Genomic DNA, 17,511 nt, shown 5'->3' with positions numbered 1-17,511 from the left:
GCACTGCATCCACGGAAATGGGACTATATGCAAAACTAAAACCGAGCTCCAGGGCTCCAGCGAGCCCCATCCGGGCGGGACCGACCCAACGAGCTCGCCGTATCGCCAAACCATTATTCGCCCAGTGTGTTGGAGGTGGGGGGGGGGGGTTGAATGGGGAGTCCCAGCGAGGGGTTCTTCACCCTCTCCGCCTCCAGCCAACACCACGCCCACGCTTATTTGCATTTAAAGGGAAACACACCATGGAAAACAGTGGGCGGGGTGGGGCCCGCCTTCCCACAGTGGCGATTGGGCTACATTGCCTGCCTATCAGGGCGCGGACGCCCCACCCTGTGGCTATGGAGTCTGCGGGGAGGGAGTATGGGGGAGTTGCCGAAAGCCTGGGGAAGGGGAGCCAGTGCAGGAGGTGAAGAGCAGCGGCGGCGGTGGCGGCAGGAACAGCAGTGGCGGCGATCTCAGCCACAGAAGCCTAAGCTCCAGCCCTAGCGCAGCAGACAGTAACCGGGCTGGAAACCGAACCGAGCCGGGTAAGCATTGCGCGCTGCCGGTAGCCTCCGCCTGCCCGCCGTCCGGTGCAGTCCCGCGTGCTCTGCTCTGACCGCCTTCAGGGTTCCAGGGGCTGGGCCAATCGGCGTCTGGGCCGCCCTCCGCTCTCCCTCGGAACCAGCTCTAAGGACTGGCCGGTGAGGGGCAAAGCAGAGTCCCTTGGGCGCAGGCGACCGCGGCTAGAAGGGGTGCAGATGGCGGGCAGGCTAGCCTGGGCCATGCCTCCAGGCTCTTGGGGGAGGTGGGGATGGGGCCCGCACGTGCTGCTTCACCGACCCGGGGCAGGGAAGCCGCCAGCCAGCACCCCCAGCGGTGCATTTGTAGGCCGGGAGCTCCGCAGCTTTGTTGTAGCACACTAGCTGAAACGGCTGTGTTACGTGGATATTGCTCACCCCAGCGGCCCAGCTGCCGCCCCTTCCCTCCCCTGCTCATCCCCTGCCTCCTTCTCCCCTCTGCGGATGCAGAGGGCGCGCTGGCCTGGGCCCGACGGAAACTGGCTTTGGCGTGGATTGGGCTATCTACACTGTGTGCCTCCTCTCCCAAGAAGCTCCGTTGGGCCTGTGGGCTGCCCACTTAGAAACCTCAGCCTTGCGGCCCCAACCAGCCGCACCCCCTGCTGCTGGGCCTCCAGGCGCATCTGGCGCCCGCCCCCGCGGACAAGGGGGCTGGCAACGGAGCTCTTGCTGGACCTTAGGTTAGAGCTGCAGCTCAAACTAGTCCTTGGGTTAAATCTGCAAGGCCGCTTTGTCTTCCCTCCTTGCCTCACCTCCTATCCCCTAAGAGAGAACTGGCCGCTTTTTTTTCTCCTGCCGCCCACTTAAAAATAGCGATAAACGTGGTGTTAGCGGGGTATTTATGTGCCAGAGGCCAAGGGAGCAATTATTGTAGTAGAGAACGTACCGTCTGGGTCTGTGCGAGAAAGCTAGAGAGACAGCCAAATCCTCCAACTTCGCAGTTACTTAAAATACCCAGCCTGTGAGCCACTGTCATTGTCTGCTGCAGACACCTCTGACACTGGTGACCACCTGACTGCAGGACTTTGCCTAGGCTCCCTGGCAAAGAGGGGCTGTGCCCTCCAGGCACTCCACAGCCTAAGTGCCCAGGTCGCCAGTGGACTGGCCCTGCAAAGCAGGCCTCGGTTTGGTCAGGCTAGTAGGCCCATGGGGTCAAAGGGAGCCTTCTCCAGCACCTAAACATTTCACTCTTTGGCTCTGCTGGCCTGCTGCATTGGCATGGGTATGGGCTAGGTGGAGGGCACTGCGCTATTGGACTCCCCACCCCACCTAAGGGCATTTTAGCAGAGCCTTCTCCCCCAGTGCAACTTCCCTCATTCTGCCCCACCCGCAGCTCAGTCACTGCACCAGGATATGCTTCTGGCAATAAACTCTAGGCCTTTCTGAAGAACTGGAAGGAGGGAGTGACCAAGGGGCCTGGCAGGCTCTTCTTCTAGGACCTTTGACCAGCCTCTAAGGGTGGAGAACACTGTGGGCTGCAAAGCCTGGGTATTTGAGAGGAGTAAATCCCTCACTTGAGGAAAGGCTAGCTGGGAACTTTGTGACACCAGCTAGGACTGCAGATACCACACTCTAGTCATATCTTCCCACTTTGACCAGGCACCAACAGAAACCAACCCTCTATTTGCAGCTGGGCATCTCCAGCTCAGGCCTGGACAGCCTCTCTGCCTTGCCTCGAACCAACAGCCACCTAATATATCTTCCTTATATAACTCCCCTCCTCACATCCAAACCTACTCACCCTACACTGCCCAAAGTCTTTTCCCTCTCAGGCCCCAGCTCTGGGCACCTTCTCCTGGGTGTCTCTTTTGCCTGTCTCTTTAAACCCATGATAACCTCTCCTTTCTCAAAACTTCTCCAGGCTCCCTGTGTCCCTTGGCCATTTGGGGACTTAAATTAGAATAGAAGTCAAATTATAATTAAGTTTCCCTGCCTCTAAGTTGTCTCCCTGATATCATGGATTTCTGGGTTATCTCAGAACCCCTCAGAGGGATAAATGAAACCTTGAAATCAGCCATAACCCCCTCAAAGCCTAGCCATGCAGACCAGTTTATGAATGCTCCAGAAGGATTTGCTGTCTTTGTCGAGCTTTCAAGAAGACTTTTACTTCTCTAAGATGTACTTGTCCTGATCATATGAAAGTGATTAGAGAAATGATACTTAAGGATAAGATATTTATTGAGTATGCCTAATGAGAATGGAGAAGGGCAATGGGTTGCAACTACAAGAAAAAAAATAATAATGATGTTTCCCTTCAACAACAAATTCAAGATCTTGACTGCCCAGACCCCAGACTGCACATATCTTTGATTGCTGATTCATGAGCCTAGAGGCAAAGTACTGTGGAGAGAGATGAGAAATCTGTATATGTAGGGGGATCACCCTGGAAGCTTTCAGAAAGTAGAGGGGTTTGGCTAGGCAAAGGGTAGTGGTAAAAGCAAAATTAGGAATGAGAGTGGGTGGGTGGTAGGCAGGCTGAGAGATGTGATGTAGTCTTTTCTGGTAGAGATTGTATGGCTTTAAGGTAGAGAGGAGGTTGGTGCCCAGAGATGGAGATTACCAAATGCCAGGCTGTGGAATGGGGATCTGATCTTGGGAGAATGGGGGAAGGGGCCATTGAAGAATGGAACATCGGGAGGTTTTGATATTTGTGTTTGTGTGTGTGTGTGTGTGTGTGTGTGTGTGTGTGTAAATATGCCATAATAAAATGGGATTTTAGAAGGGGGTCTTAGAGATTGGAAACACGTTGTAAGTTGGGACTGTAAGGGGTCACCTTTAGGTCTGGACATAGAACTGAGGGGCAGGCTATCTCTAGAGGAAAGTTGTATCATGTTGGCTTCCCTTCAGCCTTGCAGGGGGTGAAATTGAAGGAGGGTTCCTAGAGCTTACATACCAATGTGGTGGAGGCTAAGTATCCCCCAGACCTCTGCTGATGCCCAACCTTCCAACTGGACAGGCCTTCAGGGAGCACCGGCTTCGACTCCTGTGATTACAAGATGGGAATCCTGAGTCCTGGAAAGCACAGGGACTTCCCTAAGGTCACACAGCATTTAGGGATAGGCTGCTGCCTCCTGTACAGGGACTCTTACACTGTATCCCACTATCTCCAGTGGCCTCCATTTCACAAAAATCTCATTAACCAACCTCTACTCTCACCTCACCCATTCCTCAAGAGTGAGAAGGTGCTGGGTTTAGCTTGGGGCCCTCTCTGGAGAAATCTACCTTCCCTTTCATGTCTATTTTGCTTCTTAGTCTTGGTCTGGAGCCTGTTGGGGGTTGAAAGTTTCAGAAGGAGGAGAGGTAGTTGGAAGAAGTTGGAAGTCCAGTGATTCTCTCCTAGTATAGTGGAAGCATTAAAAATTCCTCAAGAACTGTTACACTCTCTGAAAGTGTGTGTGTATAGGGGGTGGAGGCAGCCCTGTTCTGCTGGTTCAGGGGAATAAGGAAATGAGATAATTAACAGCTAGCCTGGCAGGTCACTGGGTTGTTTGTGGAATCAAGGAGGGAAAAGGGGCTTCCAGCCCCCTCACTTACAGATAGGCTACTGGAGGCTAGAAGAGGACATGCCCAGTGTTATTCCATCAGTTCCTCTGCCTTGAATTCAGTCCAGGCAGATAAACTAGGCGATAAAGGTAAAGCCTCCACAGGAGGCATTTCCTCCCTGTGTCATTCATTCCTGGGTCATGCATCTCACACTGCCAGGAATTTTTTTTTTTTCGAAGCTAATCTGACCCTGTCATGCTATACATAAACCTGTGTGCAGGCACAGGCGTGTGTGTGTGTGTGTGTGTGTGTGTGTGTGTGTGTGTGTTGGGGCAGCTGGCCATCATTGCTACTGCTTAACAAACCATTGGAGATTTCATGGGCATTAAACCATTTTTCCCACCCCCAACTTCTGTTCTCTGAATTAAATAATACAGAGCTTTTCATCTCCTCTCCTTGGTCTTACTTTTCAAACCTGTGCATGTGTAAATGTAATTCTAGTAAGAAAGTTACGGAAATCAGAACCTCTGCGGAGGTGCAGGTGCCAACTGGGTGAGGATGCGTTGCTTCCCCATACCTTCCCTTTCGGGATTAGGGGATGACAAGGACAATGAAGAAAATGGTACAAGGGGGCTTGGTGGGAGCAGAGGCAGACATAGTGGTGCTGCAGAGACATTTGTGACCTTTTGATATGCAGTTCTTATTGTAGAGCCTTCAATGCTTTCATCTCCTACAGGTTGTTTTTTTTTTCCCCTGGTGAGCATGGAAGCAAGTACTAACCCAGCTTCTTCAGACAGCATTCCTCAGCCCTCCCTGCTGGGGGCTGCAGCTCTTCTCAGGGGAGAGAGAGCTGGGCCAGACCAGTTCTGTTCCCCCTCCTTTCTGGACATAGAGGAAATATTTGCAGGCCAGGCCTAGTGCATCTTCAAAAAGTAAAATGTTGGGTGGGATTCTGTGGAGGGAGGCATGAGAAATGAAACTGGGCTGTAGTGAAGTGGTAGACTGAGCCCAACCAACTAGGCATGCAGGCCTCCCACTAAAGCCTAGGACCCCTAAAATCACATGCTCCCACCATGCCTCCTCTTCAGCCACTAGAAAACTGATCATAGGTCTACCCTTCTCCTGGCTTCTTACACAGCCTGGGGTAAGCAGACCCCTAGTTCAACCTCCCATTTCCATATGGGGAAACTGAGGCCCAGAACAGGGAAGGGGTTTGCTCAAGGTTACACAGGAGCATAAAGCCCTCAATTCAAGCTTTCTTCCTCTAAGTACACTGATTCTGATCCCTTCCCAAGCCTCAGTTTTCTTACCTGGACTCTCACATAGGGTATGGTATATATAGGGGAGTGGACACATGGGAAAGTCAGGGGTGTCCATTGTTCATTTGGCTCAACTGTTCCTCTTTAGGCTTTGGCTGCCTTGTCACATCTGTTTCCCTGGAGTTAGCTCTCTTATTCTTCATCTGAACTGGGTGGAGGGTGGTGGCACCGGTCTCCAGTGTCACCCTTGCTGGGTTAGTACTGACATAGTAGAAGCCTTACTATGTAGGCATGGCACCCACCTCAGGTATTTTCCTCTCTAAGGAAATTTGGGAGCCTGAGAGGGGAGTAGCAAGTTGGCTCCCAGAGACCCCATCATTCTAGGCAAATGGGCAGGAAACCTCAGCAGCCTAAGGAGAAAGTAGGGCATCAAGAAGGCTCGCTGGTAAAGCCAATTTCTAGGGATAAGTAGTGTCTTGGTGACCATATCTTCCAGACTAGAGAAGTCCCTGTGTATTTGGGTAGAGAAGTGAGATTAGGGAACTGCAAGGGGCATGCAGGAAGAGTGAGTCTTGAAGGTCAGGTAAAGGGGTTTGGCCCTGATCCTGTAGGCAGTGTGGAATAATTTGGTAAGTAGAGGAGTGGTGCTCTGAAGTTAGGGTTGTAAAAATGAATCTGGCAAGTGTGTGGAGGAGATGGAAGAAGGAGAGGCAAGGGGTGAGATTTCTGCGTTGTGGCAGGGAAGGACCAGAGGGAGCTCAGATAAGAGGCTTGTGTCATCTTCAGAGGACATGGGCTGGCAGCTGAGGAGCTGGAGTGGTGAAGGTGGCTGCAAGTGGCCCTTTACTGAATATTTGCCAGTAACTAGAGAGCATTTTACCCTTTTCATTTATCATCTCTAATCCTTACAGTGATCCTACATGATAGGTAGCATTTTCTTTATTTTCCAGGTAAGGCATTTGAGTCTCATGGATTTTAGGCCAATTTCTCGAACCTTACTACTTGTAAGGGATGAAGCTGGCATTTTAGTTCTGGGCTGAAAAACTCCAGCTGAATTAGATTTCAGTTGAACCAATGTTGTTTGAGGTTCTGCTCTGTGCTAGTTGTAGTGATTATAAGATGAAGGAGGGTCCATTTGAGAGAAATGAACAGACTGAGGTCTGCCTGAATGAATTACCCTATGCTGAGTATGTTAACTCATTAACTCATTTGAGGGGCTGGTAGTGGGCAAATGGGAGCCAAGGTGAGAGGGTCCATGTTGGGGTCTGTGCTGCATCTAGAGGTTATGGAATACCTTCTTGAGAGGAGGTGCTCCTTAATGGTAACAAAGGTTTTAAGAGTGGACCTTGGCTGTGGGCTTTAGAAATGGGTGATTCAAGTTCCAGATCATCTCATATGTCATTTCCTTTAAACTATAGCTCAAATCTGCATCTTTGTCCCCAATGGCATGTTTCTGTTTGAACCTATTTTGGCCCATCAAACTTATCTCCAAAGGAAAAGGAGAGTAAAAGAACATGTTCCACAGTTTGGTGATGGAGTTGCTGATGAGGAGAGCAGCAACAGACTGGATTGGCAGCCCTTGGATTCTGACTGAAGTCAGCAGGCTTTCTAGAATGTGCTAGGTGGGGCCAAAACAGTAGAAGTTAAGTGAGGACTGGAAATGCTTCAGAGAAAGCTCAGCTAGTCTGGGACAGGGGATGGGAGGGAGAGATGATGGCTTTCAGGTATGAAGGGAACCTTCACAGTCCTTTTACTCAGTCTTCCTCCTTCTATTGGTAGCTAGCACAGTGAAGTAGAATGGCATTGGGATAAGGATTGCAGAGGCCCGGGAGCTGGTGTGGCTCTGTCACCATCCTACTGTGTGAACTAAGGTAAGGCTTTTCCCAAGCCTAGGCAATTTCTTTCTCTGTGACAAGGAGTTACCACCTCCCACCTAGACTGGTTAATAGATTGCTAAGAAGGGCCAAGGTGGGGATGAGGGAGTGGGGAGTGCTTTGTAAACTGGTAAGTGCCCTGATTCGGTGAAGGGCACTTCATTTGCATTTCCTTTGATGTTGGTGCATTTAGCTGAGTTTGAATTGTTGACCTTTCTGGCCTATGCTGTGGAACTTAGCTAGTTGAAATTCCCAGATAATCCAGAGCTACTAGCCAATAGCTGACTTGAGGCAACAATTTGGGTCCCTGAGTTTGGATAAAAGAGCAGCTAAAGCCTCCTGTGAGATAACTACATAGTCACCCTCATTTACCATTTGGGGCAACTGAGACCCAAAGAGTTTTGGTGACTTACCCATAAAGGCCTGGAGTATACCCTTCTCAATCCTGACTGAGGTAGTTTCTCTAGAAATTGTCCAACTATAGTTTGAAGAAAATATTTTAAAAATTAATCGCTATGTTTTTGAGCCTCTGTTATATAATGAATTTTATTTGGTACTTTAAATACATTGATGTGGTTCCTTACAATAGTTTTAAGAGGTAGACACTCTCAGTAGCCTCATTTTCCAGGTGAGGAAACTGAAAGAACTTTCTAGATTTCCCCCAGGTAGGCAGAGCTGATTATAGTGCAGAACTGGCTGACTCTTGGGGGGGTGCTCCCTATCCTCATCACTCCCTCCTTAGTTACCCACCCACACACATGGGCAAGATGGGCCCAGAGTAGTCTTGCCCCAGATACTGCTTGGTGGAAGTCTTGAGAACTATGAGTGGTTGAGGTCATGCCTCTGGAGCTACTGCATGAATCCACACACTTCTTTCCTGAATTCTAAGTTGGCTCAGCTGGCCCCAGGAAGCTGAGCTGGGAGCAAAATATGTAAGGCTCAGGCTGCAGCTGTTTCCTTCTCACTAAGAAGTGTTCCTGGGGCAAGTTTGTGGCTTGTATCCTGCTTGTGTTTTGAGAGGAAAGGAGAAGAAAGAAGCTCTGCCCTAATAGCCAACCTTCCACTGGTCCCAGCATGGCCTGAGGCTGGGCCTGAGAGCAGAGATGGCCACAGCCCACTCCCTACCAATGATAGTAGCAACTGCAATAAACAGCCCCTGCCAGGGACCACAGAGTAGCCTTAGAGTCTTCCCTTACCCAACATTCCACCTGAAACTTAGCCACACAGGTTGTGAAACCTAAGGCATTATGGGTATCTGTGGGGAGCTTTGTGGCCCTGGGAGGGACAAGGCAGGGAAATGGGAGACAACACAGTTTTAAGTCTGGTCCTTTCCAGCAAAAATGACCCTGGTCCTAGTTAGGAGGAGGGCCTGAAGCTGGGGGGAGAGAATCCTAGTCCCAGAGACATCACTGCCTACTTCACCTACTCCCACCACACATACACAGAGGACTTTGTATAAAACCACACTCATGTCTTTAAAATCCCGTCACACTTGGCTCCTCCTTAGCATGGCCAAGGCAGCTGGTCCCTAAGGCTTCCCACAATGAATGCCTTACCCAAATAAGTGGCCTTTTATACATGGTCTGCTATTTCCTAAGAAAGTGGGATCTGACCTGGAAGGTGGTAATAACAGTAATGTCAATCTTTCTCATTTGCACTGCACTTTACAAAATGTGTGTGGTGTCCATTATCCCATCTAATTCTCATACCACTGGAGATCATAATGTGATCTCCATTTCACAAGTGTCCAAGCCTAAGAGGGGTACCTTGGCTTGTTCAGAGTCCCCTGGCATGGCCTGTAACCCAGCCCTGCAGCCCATGACTTCTTCCACAACACACTGCAGATTCCTGTGGCAGGGAAGTAAATGATGTAGAAAGTAGTATGCTGGCCTTCACCCCAGAGAAGCACAATAGCAAAGGTAAGAGAAGGCCCTAGGAATTTCCCTCCAGCCAAGGCATCAAGGTTCTGAAAAGCAGCTCTCTTTAAGATTCAATGTGCAGAATCTCTCTGTTCATAAGAACTCCATCCCCAAACCCAGCAGGACAATTCAGCCTTCTATCCACAAGGATGTTTAGATCCATGAGGTTTTTCACTTGGCCCCTGGTCTTCCTTCATGCCCAGCCACACTTACTAGTCTCCTTCATCCCTCCCTCTAAATCATTGTCATTTTTACTCAATCCTGTCTGAAAAAGCCTAGATTGAATGCCTCCTCCTCAATGCAGCTTTTCTGAACCCAGGGGGGTGTCTTTCTGCTTTTCAGATTTATAGTGGGTTATGATAACAAGGTATAAATACTGATACTCCCTCATGCATCTTAAGCAATAATGGGGGCTCTTCTTTAAGGCTTGTATTATGTTGTGCCTTCAGACTGTTATATATAGTACCCTCTCCCTATTAGCCTAGGAACTCCCCCAAAAGCACTGGCTACCTTGTAGAACTGAGCTTAATGTCTATCACTCACCAAATGTTCAGAAGAGGTTTGTTTCATAAATTCCACAGAGGGGAATACAATTTCATAAACAACTCCACTCCTGCTATTCCATGTCTAGCACCATAATGACAACACTGTCAATAATTTCAGGGCTGAAGCAAAATCTGTGATTTGAAAAGTGCAGAATTCACGTAGATGATAGGGCCCCTATTCCCATATGACCCCTGAGGAAAGGACTCTGAGTGGTTGTGTGTGTATGCATGATTGTATATTTGTGGGGGATGGCACTGTCTATTGTAAGGCTATCAGTTGCAGGGCTGAGGTAAAACAATATCATGTAAAAATATGTCATCTAGGAAAAAAACCTGAGTAAATGACAATACACATCTCTGCAGAGAAGGGATCAGATATTTTTTTCTCTTTTATTTTCTGGATAACCAGCCATTATCTTGCTCCAAGTTTAATATTTCAGTTATGCAGAGTGCTCCTGATGGAAGTTGGGATCACACTGATGATTCAAGTGTCAAGTCAAGCAAGGCACAGGGAGCAAAATTCATGTTTGAAGGACAGGATTCATGTTTGAAGGAAGGGCTCCAGGAGGGTTCTTCCAATGAGTTCAGGGGCTAGTTAGCTACCAGTCTCTCTCCACCCCAAAGCTGGTCCCTAGTCTTCTACTGCAGGTGAATGTGTGAGTCTTATTACTGTTGCAACCAATTACGGGGCTGATGTGCTGGCAAACTACTCCAGGGACACCAGCAATGCTTGTCTGTCTCTTTCTGGCTCCCAGCAGTTGTTCTGCCTCCCCTCCTTCCTTAGCTCCCTGTCTACTTGTGGCTACCCTACAGAGAAGGGAAACAATGGTAAGGAACTTTCCAGGGAGAGGTCACGAGTTTTAGCAGGCTGGTCACTGATCCATCTGTCAACCAGCTTCAGTCACTAGAATGGATATATCAGACTTGGGGTGGGGGACATGTGTTGGGGTGTGTGTGATGGATAGTCTTTATTCCATCTCTGTGGCATTTGGATATTTGGAGAATTTGGGGGCCTAGACCAGAAGGGTGTGCCTTGTACCATGTTTGCTTATTTAATTGCTATTGAGAGCCTTACTTACAGACCAGGAACGTGAATCACGTGGAGTTATGTCTTCAAGGAGTTCCCTTTCTAGATAGGGAACTATATGGGGGCCAAAATAATGAGGGGAGTAGAGAAGACATAGTTTGCCTCATGGTTCTAAAATGGAAATTGGGGTTTCCAGTTACCAAGAACCACATTATTTTTTTCCCAGTAGGACAGTCAATAGAGAGTCTGACCTAGACCCACCCCTCACATAACCACTATGAAGGGGAAGTATTGCTGGGCCTTTGGGACCAAGGGTACTGAAGTCCATAGAGTGCCTTGCCCCGAGGCCACCATGCTTTTTTAGCAGATCCTGGATTATAGCTCTGGAATGTGGGCCTGTGAGGCTCCTACTCTGGGTTTCTGACAGTCTGAGCATGGGCATGCTGCAATTTAGGGAGCCTGTGGGGAAGAAGTGGAACTTCAGGTCTACTTTTCTTTCTAACCCCATGAAAAATATCTGTGAGAACCCAGACTAATGTGAAATTGAGGCCTAGATCTTGAAGAGCCCAGTTAGGACTGAATGGGCTGTTTGGCAAAAATCCTGTGTCATTCTAGCTGACGTTCCTGTTGCCTTTTCTACCTCCCCCTTCCTACCCCCTTTGATAATTACCCCTGCAGTCAATAGCACAACTGGGCATTTCCCACAACTGAAGTTCCTCCTGCCCAGTGCTCTCCTGAGCTTAGGGTGGCCTGAAGGGAATGGACCTAGTGAGGCGTTGGGGTGATGGCTGCCTGTTGTTCAGGGTTATGTTGCCTTGGGGCCCAGGGGAGGCTGGCCTAGCAAGCCAACCATACGGGTTGCATTAAGGTTTTTCATACATTTTCTTTTACTTTCTTTCTTGTTCCACTTAAGCCTGAAATAAAAGACACCTGTGAAAACAAACATAGCCTGGATGCTTGCTTAGCAGTACACTCTCTCTATCTTTGTTTCTCTCATCTCCTCTAGGCCCAACTGTGATGCTTCCTGACAGATGATGTTATAACAGTGCTTGGAAGCCAAAGGGCTGCTTTTTTAGCTGAACATACCTGAGTTGTCCCCATAACCATGGAGACTGGAAAGGATGAAGCTTCTCAGGCCAAGGGAGCAGCAGCCTCTATGGACACCCAGGACCAACGGGCAGAGAAAGGAGCCAAGAACAATGCAGCTGAGATGACAGAAGAGCCAGTGTCAGAGCCACCCTCATCTGGCCCAGGTAGGCTGAAGAAAACTGCCATGAAACTTTTTGGTGGCAGGAAGGGTATCTGTACCCTGCCTAGTTTCTTTGGAGGGGGGCGAAGCAAAGGTTCTGGGAAAGGCATCTCCAAGAAGGGTCTTAGCAAGAGCAAGACCCACGATGGCCTGACTGAAGCAGCCCATGGCCCTGAAGACAGTGTCAGTGAAGGAACCAGATTTGCCTTACCTTTGCCTGAATCACCTTGCCAACTTCCCAGTTCTCAGAGTGCCCATGGGGTTTTGGAGACAGGCTCCAAAAGCAAAACATCTGTGGCTGGAGCGACAGACAAAGCTGGGGCTGAGAAGGTTCCCTCTGTGCCCAAGCCAAAGAAAGGCCTGAAAGGTTTTTTCAGCAGTATCCGCCGTCACCGGAAAAGCAAGGTCTCTGGGGCTGAACAAAATAAGCTAGGGGCCAAGGGGTCTGAAGGGGCCAGAGCCAGGCCTCATGAACGTGTAAGCTCAGCCCTTCTGCCCTGTGCTGAGGATATCCTCCAAGCCCACAGAAAGGAAAATGCCAAAACCCAAGATACCCCTGGGTCAAAAGTTTCTTTAGTACCAGAGTCTTCTCCAGCAGTCACTGAGAAGACAGCCTGTAAAGATACAGAAAAACCCATGGAGGGCTGTGCCTCAGCACTTCTGCAGTCCAAGTCTGCTTCTGAAGCCAGTGGCCCAGAGGAGCCCCACAGTCCAAAAACAGGGGAGAAATTGGTAGCAGAAGAGGTAAATCCACCAAATGGCCCTGTTGGGGACCAGCTGAGCCTCCTGTTTGGGGATGTCACATCCCTGAAAAGTTTTGACTCACTGACAGGTTGTGGTGATATCATAGCAGAGCAGGACATGGACAGTATGACAGACAGCATGGCCTCTGGAGGCCAGAGGGCAAATCGAGATGGGACCAAGAGAAGTTCCTGCCTGGTGACCTACCAAGGAGGTGGGGAGGAGATGGCCTTGCCAGATGATGATGATGAGGAAGAAGAGGAGGATGAGGAAGTAGAATTAGAGGAAGAAGAAGAGGATGTCAAGGAGGAAGAAGATTATGACTTAGAGTATCTGTGGGCAAGTGCCCAGATGTACCCAAGACCCAATCTGCATTTAGGCTACCATCCCATCACATCTCCAGGAGAGCATGGCTACATGCTCCTTGACTCAGTTCGATCTTATCCTGGCTTAGCCCCTGGGGACCTTTTGACTCCTCAGAGTGACCAGCAAGAGTCTGCCCCCAATAGTGATGAGGGTTATTATGACTCCACAACACCTGGATTTGAGGGTGATTCAGGTGAGACCTTAGGGCTTGTCCGCAGGGATTGCCTGCCCCGAGATAGCTACAGTGGAGATGCCCTGTATGAGTTCTATGAGCCAGATGATAGTCTTGAGGCCTCCCCACCTCTGGATGACTGTCTTTATGACCTCCATGGTCGCAGCTCTGAAAAATTTGACCCCTTCTTGAACTTTGAGCCCTTTTCTTCCTCTCGGCCACCTGGGGCAATGGAGACAGAGGAAGAACGGCTAGTGACCATCCAGAAACAGTTGTTATATTGGGAGCTTCGGCGAGAGCAGCTCGAGGTCCAAGAGGCTCAGGAGGCACGTGCCCGAGAGGCTCACACCAGGGAGTTTTATACCCAAGAAACTCATGCCAGGGAGACCCATGCCCGAGAAGCTCATGTCAAAGAGGCCCAAGCCCGAGAGGCCTATGCCAGGGAGACCTGTGCTAGGGAAGCACATGCCCGAGAGGCCCATGCTCGAGAGGCTCAAGTCCGGGAGGTTCAGGCCTGGCAAGAGAAGCCCATCATGGAATATCAGATGAGGCCCTTAGGCCCGTCAGTGATGGGCCTAGTGGCAGGGACATCAGGGGCCTCTCAGACTTCCCACCGGGGAACCACCTCAGCTTTCCCTACCACTGCAGGCAGTGAGCCAGACTGGAGGGACTTCCGTCCTCTAGAAAAACGTTTTGAGGGAATCTGCACCAAGAAAGATCAAAGTACCTGTCTAATGCAGCTCTTCCAAAGTGATGCTATGTTTGAGCCAGACATGAAAGAAGCAAATTTTGGAGGATCTCCCAGGAAGGCTTACCCTACTTATTCACCCCCTGAGGAGCCAGAGGAAGAAGAAGTTGAGAAGGAAGGGAATGCCACTGTGAGTTTCTCACAGGCCCTTGTGGAGTTCACCAGCAGTGGAAACCTCTTCTCCAGCATGTCCTGCAGCTCTGACTCTGACTCATCCTTCACTCAAAACCTCCCTGAGCTACCCCCTATGGTGACCTTTGACATTGCTGATGTGGAACGGGATGGGGAAGGCAAGTGTGAAGAGAATCCTGAGTTCCAGAATGATGAAGACCTTGCAGCCTCCTTGGAAGCTTTTGAGCTGGGCTACTACCAGAAACACACATTCACCAACTACCACAGCCGATTCTACCAAGGTCTGCCCTGGGGTGTGAGCAGTCTCCCTCGGTACTTGGGACTGCCTGGCATGCACCCTCGACCTCCACCTGCTGCCATGGCCCTCAACAGGAGAAGCCGCTCTCTGGACACTGCGGAGACCCTGGAGCTGGAGCTCTCAAATTCCCACCTGGCCCAGGGATACACGGTGTCTGATGAGCTTCAGTTTCAGCAGCAAGATTCAAATGAAGAAGAAGAAGAAGAAGAAGGAGGAGGAGGAGGAGGAGGAGAATGGGGACGAGACAGTCCTTTGTCCCTTTATACTGAACCACCAGCGGCCTACGACTGGCTTGCCTGGGCTTCCTGTCCTCTCCCAATGGGGCCAGGCCCTGCCTGGATAAGTCCCAGCCAATCGGATGAGTCTTCTGGCCCTTCTCCATATGGGCAGACAACCTGTTGCATACCTCCTGTGGCCATGTCAATGTTGCTCTCAGTATCAGGGCCAGAGCTAAGGGTACCTGGGATATCCAGGCCTCAGTTAGCTCGGCCTTCACACCTACCCCTTCCCATGGTCCCTTGTTATAACCTGCAGCCACAGGCCTCTCAGAATATGAGAGCCAGGCCTCAAGATATGCTGTTGCCTATTGATGAGCCCAGTCGCTCCTCCAGTTCTGGAGGCTTCAACCCCAGCCCTGTGTCCCAGGCCAAGCCTGTGGGCATCACTCATGGCATCCCTCAGCTGTCCAGGGTCCAGCCTGAGCCCCAACAGCCTCAACCCATTCACTACAGGGCTTCCAGCCTTGACCTGTCAAAGGAGAGGGCTGAGCAAGGTGCCTATCTCCCCACCAGCTACTCCTCCACTGCTGTGAATGGAAACCTAGCTGAGTAGTCATCATCTATTCTGGAGTGGGGGCATGGGGCCTAAGCATGTGATTGGGGATCAGGGGTTGAGCAGAGGGGTGGGGGGTGGGGGTTGCTATTTAACTTGAAAATCCTTTTGGCCAAGGAAAGCTCCTATGAGTTTTTGCCTTTGTTTTCCCACTTCCCTCTTCTGCCAATCTGTGGTCACATTCAGCTTGAGTACATCTGCCCTGGGAGGCTACTGCTGCTCTGTGCTCCAGTTTTCCCTTTTGGGGTTTCTTGTTGCCCATGCAGGATTTGAGATGCTGTACTTTTGTGACTATTCCAGTTGCCCAGTTAGTGATTATATATATAGCATGCATCCTTGACACAGGCTGACCTGTTAATATCCCTGCCACCCCCCCTACACACAGTGAATGATGCACCACTGATGAGCAGCCAGGTCTGCACTGCTTCCCACTTAAGGACAGAGGGCTTGTTTGCTATTAACAATGTGAAATAATGGTACAGATCCTCTCCACCCCCACTCCCTTCAGTCTTGGCATAGCTGCCACCAATACATCAGATGATTATATAATCTGTTCACCCCAGCTAGCTGCCCTTAGAGCATATGTAGCATATGTCTTACTGCCTATTGCTGTGGACTTTGGCATTGTAACCAGATGGGGGCCTTTTAACATGGCCTATGATAACTTGGATTGAAGGAAAAAATTCTAATCCCCTTAATGGAGTGATCAAATTCATCCATTTGGAAACAGAAGGCAAAATAGGGTTCTGTCGTAGATACTGCCATAAGTCTTGAGTTGTGGAATGATAGGATTTTTTTTCCTTCTTCCTCTCTTAAGCTTGTGACTGCCTGAGTTGCAGACACTTTCGGTTTTTTTTTTTTTTTGTATCCAAAGGAAATTTTCATAATCTCATCACAAGGGACATAGTCTTTTAATTGAGACACAGGGAGAGAAGTAACCTAAACTAAGCTTGGCTATAGGGGGTTGGGTTTTTTTGTGGGTTTCAGGGGAAGAATAGGAAAAGGAGTTCCATTTGTCCCAGTTGTCAGGAGAGAATTTTAGACATTGCAAAGCTCAAGGAAGCCTAGCTTCTTAGAAGAGAAAATTCCTTCTCCCCAAAAAGCAAATTTTCCTTAAGCCTTGCCCGCCCCTTCATTTGGTTGCTATAAAGAGGCTCAGAGGCACCAGGCTAGCACTCCCAAGAGACAGGATACCAAAGGCATCTAGGCTGCTGTTCTGGTCTCTCTAAAGAACTTTCATTTTCCAATTAGCATCCTCAAAGGGCTGGCCTTCATGAGAGGAAAGACTGTGATCTGTCCTCACTCTGCCAAGCTGCAGGTTTCTGATTTGCATGGGAATTGCAGCCCTATATGGAGTGAATGGTACACTCCCTTCTGTATCCACAGTTTTCATGTTTAACTAGCTTGGAAATGCTGGTGTGGAAGAGTTGCTGTCAGGAAGGCATTGCAAAAGGCTAATCTAACCTGGCTCAACCTCTCATTAATCACCAGTAAGAGAGGGTTCCTTTTAATTTCTTTATTGGAAATAGAATATAGAACATGTTTTACCTGGTTGTGTTGACCCAAATTATAATTCTTGCCCCCCAACCCTGGCTCTGCTTATCTCCATGCCTGTTAAAAGGTCAACAGGGCTCTTGGGAACAGAGGCTCTTGGCCCCCTGAGTCAAGGTGACTTTATGGGCAACTTCCCCTTGGCCAGGGAATGTGTTTGTGCTGGTCTTTGTCACCATTTCTCAGATTGGGGTTGGTAGTCCTCCTTCCCACAAAGAGTAAATCTATCTGATAGAAGCTACACACCTGGAAGCACCACAAAAGTTGGCATGACACCAACAGCACTGCTCAAGAGAGCCAGACCAGCTCTTCAGGCTAACTCTGTCTGTATTGTGAAGAAATACATCCCTCATGGAGTTAGAGAAAGAAAGAGCATGAGGAAGGCCCTCCTCACCCCAAGCACAGCATTCCAGAAGAGAAATGCCCAAATTCCAACCATTTTTCCTTTTACCAAAGTTTCCCTGGGAGGGTAGGGCTGAAGTAGGCCTGGCTGTTTGGCAGAAAATACACCAAATGCCTTTACAACAAGGGAAACCCTGCTACTTGCCTCCTCTCTCTCTGCTTGTCCTTCAGGGCAGTTCAAGCTCCTATCTGTATGTGGACTGTGCTAGCCATAGCAGGTAGTAGAGCCATCACCAGCCTTCAGAGTATACTGGGCCACCAGCCCGTGAAAAGAAAAAGTAGGTGGTCAGCCTTTGGCCAAGGGCAGAGGGCTGCCCTCAGTGAAAAGAGGGCAACAAGACATGCTGCCCCTGA

At 49.5% G+C, this 17,511-nt stretch overlaps 1 protein-coding gene across 1 annotated transcript; it reads left to right on the top strand.

Moving 5' to 3' along the window:
• The first annotated feature begins 322 nt into the window (after positions 1-322).
• On the top strand, positions 323-16,791 carry AMER1 (APC membrane recruitment protein 1). The gene is made up of 2 exons (XM_043571235.1): positions 323-527; positions 11,674-16,791. The coding sequence occupies exon 2, from the start codon at positions 11,773-11,775 to the stop codon at positions 15,202-15,204; it is 3,432 nt and encodes a 1,143-aa protein (XP_043427170.1). The 5' UTR covers positions 323-527; positions 11,674-11,772; the 3' UTR covers positions 15,205-16,791.
• The last annotated feature ends 720 nt before the right edge of the window (positions 16,792-17,511 follow it).

The sequence above is a fragment of the Prionailurus bengalensis genome, chromosome X, assembly GCF_016509475.1.
Source record: "Prionailurus bengalensis isolate Pbe53 chromosome X, Fcat_Pben_1.1_paternal_pri, whole genome shotgun sequence".
NCBI classification, from domain to species: domain Eukaryota; kingdom Metazoa; phylum Chordata; class Mammalia; order Carnivora; family Felidae; genus Prionailurus; species Prionailurus bengalensis.
The sequence above is the reverse complement of the archived record's forward strand: the minus strand, read 5'-3'. Positions and strand labels throughout refer to the sequence as shown.

Coding starts and splice junctions, on each gene's coding strand:
- AMER1 (XM_043571235.1), top strand. CDS start 11,773: ATGGAGACTGGAAAGGATGAAGCTTCTCAGGCCAAGGGAGCAGCAGCC.